Source organism: Zingiber officinale, chromosome 8A, assembly GCF_018446385.1.
Source record: "Zingiber officinale cultivar Zhangliang chromosome 8A, Zo_v1.1, whole genome shotgun sequence".
NCBI lineage: Eukaryota > Viridiplantae > Streptophyta > Magnoliopsida > Zingiberales > Zingiberaceae > Zingiber > Zingiber officinale.
In genome coordinates this window covers 93,084,107-93,089,812 of record NC_056000.1, presented here as the reverse complement: position 1 = coordinate 93,089,812, position 5,706 = coordinate 93,084,107, and the positions used below count along the sequence as shown (strand labels likewise).

Genomic DNA, 5,706 nt, shown 5'->3' with positions numbered 1-5,706 from the left:
GAAACCAAACCTTTGGAGATCTCTCGCTCCTCTCCTCCTCCCTTCCCTTGTGCTCCTCTCGGATAAGGAGGAGGCATGCCTGCTCCCGTCGAGTTAGGTAATGTTCTATATGTACCTAACTTGATGGGATTCAAGGATTACATAAAATGATGGTACAAGAAGTGAGCGTGGAAGAGAGAACCTATGGATTTTCGTGGCCAAACAGAGAGCCCCCAACAGCAAATAGGGGATGAATCCAATCTGATCTCAAGAGCTAATGCATAACTATGTGGAAGAAGGGTTCCATTGGTCGTTGGTCGCTGCTCGTTGCTCGTTGCAGAAGGGGAACAGATCTTGAGGGAGAGGGATTGACTGAGAGAGAGTGCGGCAGTGGCGCAGGTAACCCTCAAATCCCCTTCTCTCAACTGTGAGAATCAGTGACAACATATAGAAGAGAAAAGTCAGTAGGGTTAATATATTTTTATTTTTTTATAATAATAAATATAATTCTATTTGATGAGAAATTTGATGCCAAAAAATAATAGGCAATTATGAGGGGTATTATGTTGTATTCAAATAATTACGGGATTTATTATCTATAGCTACAAAATTAAGAATTCGTTACTAATAATTTAACTCTTTAATCATGCTTTTTTTAATCCTCATAAAAACTTCAAAAATTATACTTTTAATGACCATGTTTTCATATCGTCACTAAGTTTTTGTCCTTATAAATCAATTTTCTTAGAGTGTTCCTTATGTCACTTCTCTATTGGCCAAAATTGACTAGTTCACCATTGGAGTCTCTTGGTAGGTCGAAATATACTTTGATGATCATCAAATGTTTGATCTCGTTCATTATACTTCATCCTTCCCTTCTAATAGGCAAAGTTATAGTCATTGAAAATACGAAGACGGAATGTATTGTACCCTTCCTGCGAAACCATTTAGACAAAGGAAAATTCTCCAAGATTTTGACAAATCTTAGGCAAGTAGCAAACAAGTGTTTGTTGTTAAGTTTAGATATAGGTCAGGGTTAGTCTTGGGTTAGAGTTAGGGTTTGGGCTAGGATAGGTTCGAATTAGATTTTTTGTAAGATTTTAATTAGGGTTTAACCCAAATCAAGAACATAAATTTAATCCTAGGTTAGATTCAACTTTGATTTGGGTTGATCAAGTGAAAGAGGCTCTACTTAAGATAGTCACATGCCTTAGACAAAGATACACCCAACCAACTTAGTCTAAAATTTTGATCTGACTAGTTTAGAATAGGGTAAACTAGCTTTAGTTAGCTTCACTTGTTAATAGCACAAGGTTGGAAATCACCTATAATATCCAAACTTCGCCAAGAACAAGCTCCATAACGTACTCTTAGTTTAACCTACTCTATATCTAGTTGTAGGATCATTTCTATGCTAGAGGAGGGTGCGTATACTAATTTTTATGAGTTAATAGGAAAAAAAACAATCAAAGTAATAAGTGGAATGAAATAAATTAAATGTACATTGGAATAAACTAAGTTAAATATTTGACAAAATAAATTAAGTAGAAAGTTAAATATGCTTTCATAACAATTGACTGATATGGTTAGTTGAATGCTCCAGTTGATCTGAACACTTTTTTACTCAATTTTGTGAATAGCTGTCGATTGAGACTTAGTAGCAATCAACTAATATCAATCAATCGAACACTTTAATCGATTTACAAACCTATTATATGCATCTTTGGGAACAACAATTAATTGGCATTTGATAGCAATCGATTGATGTATATTAGTCAAATACTTCAGTCATATTGCAAACATTTTGTACCAAAATTTGCACTCATCAGTTGATTGGTATTCTTGATCAATTAACTGATACTCACACAACTCGACTTCTGTTGCTCACACGTGATAATTTTCTATGCGAGAATAGCATGGAAAACCCTAAATCTGGATTGTTCTTCATGCTATTTGTGAGATAATGCAAAAAAACTCAAAATCTAGGTCAAATCCTAGGGTTCTAGTCTTTGATTCAACGGATATGCATCTATTTGCTATTTCAAAGTGGAATCGCTGCAAAGTCAATGCGCATGTACCATATCGTCGAAATCCAATCTTTATGTTGTAAAGGCAATGATAAATCCTAGGCTTTGATACCAATTTAAATGAATACACCATCAAAAATAAACCAAATGATGCATTTACAAGATCTAATTATCATCTATCAATACTAATAAACTGCACATATTGAAACACTTGCAAAATGAAAGATGACTTGAATCCAAATTAAGCTAGTGTTATTGTTCCTTATCGCTGGATGAAGTTCCTGCAATTCAGTGGAAGAACTTCATTAGGAGCTTTGCGTAGCAACCTTAGTCTTGGTGGCAAAAGATGATTACATTCACTCCAGCGTCTCCATCAATCCGTTCCAGGGCCAACACAAAGGGGGTAAATCATCAGCGGCTACTAGACTTTGGAATAGTGACTAAAGAGACATTTACCTCGACTTTGTCGAAATTCGAATCCCAGACCTCATGGTGACAACATCTTATGCGCTAGCCATTAGATCGTCCTAAGAAGACACAACAACCTTAGTCTTGTGGCAAAAAGGCGAAATCACTCGCCTCTAGCGCCCCCGGCGTCACACCCGACCCCAGGGCATCACGAGGGAGGTAAATCACGGTAGCCGAGAGGGCAAGTGGTGGTGGGGTGAGTTGCACAGAGTCCGAGGATTTACACCCCGACAGCCTTATGATTCGACCCCGTAACCTCATGCAGTAAGCATGTCATTATTTATCACCTTGGATGATCCGTGAGACCCACAACAACTTTAGTCTTGTTTCAATAGGAAAAAGAGACAAAGCTCAAGAATTCAACATTCCCCAATTGAATTTGGACTTCCTCTTCTTATGCCAGCTCATCCTGAAATAACCAATTCTATATTGATCACGTAACGCATCAACAACTTATCAATGTTAACAAGCGAGTTATTGGATTTTACACATATAATCCACATCGAATAACTTAATTCCCTTTTAAAACACTATGTATTAGATCATTTAATGAAGTTTAATTCTTAATGACAATCATGCGTGTTATTAATTCACATATTAGCCCACCTAACGAAATTTAATCCAACAAACATAACACTTGCAAAGGATTTTGAATCTTAAAATAATTTTTAAAAACAAATTTAATTATTTTGGAACATGCTTCTTCTTCCTCTCATTCCAAGAAAGAAAGGGAAAAATTATGAAAGTTTCATAGAACTCTTCTTCCTCTGTCATTCCAAGAAAGAAAGGGTATAATTATGAAAGTTTCATAGAAGTCTTCTTCCATGGTATCTGGGATGGCATCCAAATAGCACACAAAAAGCTTGAACACTCGCGATCAAGACGAACAAAACGACCACCAAGAGAGCGAGGCATTCCCAGGCAGTAGCCACATAATTCTTCATCAACTTTCTCATCTTCACTCTCCATCTCCCATTATAATACCTGTTCACCTCCTCAATCACCTTGTCCAAATTCTCCACCCTGGTGAGCCTCACACACCTGGTCATGCTGTTCCACAGTTGTGCCACTTCATCGTCGCTCTTCAAATGGTTCGACACCACCCCTGCCAGGCTCAGCAGCCTCGCGTCCTCTGCGGTGTCGATAATCCCGTTCATTAGCTCCACGTACCTTGACAACAACAAAGGTCGAGACCCGATCGAAGTCTCATAAGCCACCAAGTTTCTCAGTACTGTTTCAGCATTGATGTCGATGCTGATTCTTGGCAGGTTTAATACTGCAGATTTTGCATCGAACTGGATTGTGGAGATATCTCCATTAGTGGCAGAGAATCTGATGCCAGCTTTTGTTAGCTCAGTCACCGAAGGGATCCTTATCTCTTCCAACAATGGCATTCTGTTGCTGTCTCGAGCTGGTCCGGGATGAGTGTGATCATTTTGGGAGAAGAGGAGTTGCTCCACTGGGTGTGTGAAGATTGACATAGCCGGAATGCTTTTCATGGTTCTCCATGGTATCGTCACCAGGAATTTCAACACCGCTAAGATGAAGGTTCGGGCTCGATTCGAGATGAATTCTAGAGTTGATTTAACGAACAACTTAATGAAATGGATCGATTCTTGGTTGCTCTTCATTTCATCTCCTTCTATGGTTTCAAAATGATCCTCTGAAATCGGAGCGACAGTGTGATAAAGAAGCTCTAGCAAATGGGTGTACCGTCCAAGGTCGATCCATGGGGAGATCTCCAACATCTTGAACGGAGAAACTTCTTTCAAGAATCCAATAAGTACAGGAAAAGAGGCTTCAACCGCGATTTGCAACGACGAATGCTGCAGCTCGAGGACTTTGTGCAGCAAGAAGAGTGGGATTTGATTCTCCAGCATTATGACGTCGCAGAGTAGCAAGTTGTATGCTGATGTTCTCCTATCGCAGCCGACCAAATGAGACAATCTCGAAGAGGTTCTGCCGAGAAGTACTTCTCCATTTTTCACGGCGAAGATCCTGAGGAATTCGAGCAAGAAAGAGACGTCGACGGCCATCATCCATGCCAATGTCTCGCCGCTGAACTTAAGGTACCTGCGATAGTGAGCGCGAATTTGAAGCTCGATCTTGATGAAGAAGTTGACTATGTGGTGGAAGTTAGCTCCGGGAAGGAGGCTTTGCAATCTCTTGGCGGAAGCGATCTTGTAGCGTTCCATGTCGTGGAGTTCCTGGCGGTGGCGGTGGAAAGGGCCCAAGGCGACCATTTGAGGAACGTAAGCTTCAGGTTTGCTGCAGAGTAATGGCTTGGGGACGTCGGAGATGGTGGCCGGGTGGTCGTCGTCGACGCATTGGAGTTCTTCCTCGAGGGCTCGACGGACTATGTCAACCCATTGGATCTCATCGAGATTATTAACATGGAAAGGGATCATGGAGGGGAAGAAAGAGATCTGCCAAGGCAAATATGACGAACAAGAAGTATAGATTAATGAAATTAAAATATTAATAGGGGAGTTACTAATTACTTGAGAAGAAACACTAAATAAATATATATTGTGACGAAATATCAAGTAGAAACGGCCAGTTAACTTCTAACCAAAAAAAAAAAGAAAAAACAATTAAGGAAAGGAGAGTTACTTGAAGAGAGTAACTGAAACTTTTTTTTTTTTTCCTTAGCAATTGCTCGAGCAATTGATGAAATGAAATATCATTGGATTCATAAAGTTAAAATATAAAGAATATAATAAGTTAAAATGGGACGAAAAGGACAATCAATGTGATTTTCTTTTTCAAAATAGAGACAATACTAGTCATTTATAACTCCAAAATATTGTTTTTATAAGACATACAAAACTAGAATAATACAAATTTTATAAAACCTTCCTACATAGATAATTTTATAGAGCGGCTATATTATGTAAACATTAATCCAAAACATAAATAAACATAATTTTATAGTTGGGTCATCACCAAATGATCCAGGAAATAGATCACTAGTCTAAGGAAAGTTATGCGGGAATTTGTACAACATTTTAATGGTCTATTGGGCAAGACGGAGAGATGTATCCAATTGAACATTGAAGGCCTACCTGGACAATGATTGACAGCAAGACAATCTGCAAATTTGATCAAGCCTATCACTGATGAGGAAATCTGGATTGCTTTGTTTGATATTGGAAATGATGAAGTCATAGGACCGAATGACTACAATGTCAAATTCTATATCTTGACGTAGGATATGGTAGGGATAGATTTT

The 5,706-nt window shown here is 38.7% G+C and overlaps 1 protein-coding gene across 1 annotated transcript; it reads right to left on the bottom strand.

The window, feature by feature from the left end:
• Positions 1-3,280: 3,280 nt before the first annotated feature.
• Positions 3,281-4,882, bottom strand: LOC122011064 (putative UPF0481 protein At3g02645). Its single transcript, XM_042567504.1, has one exon. It carries the CDS (start codon positions 4,880-4,882, stop codon positions 3,281-3,283), a length of 1,602 nt encoding a protein of 533 aa, XP_042423438.1.
• Between the last annotated feature and the right edge of the window lie 824 nt (positions 4,883-5,706).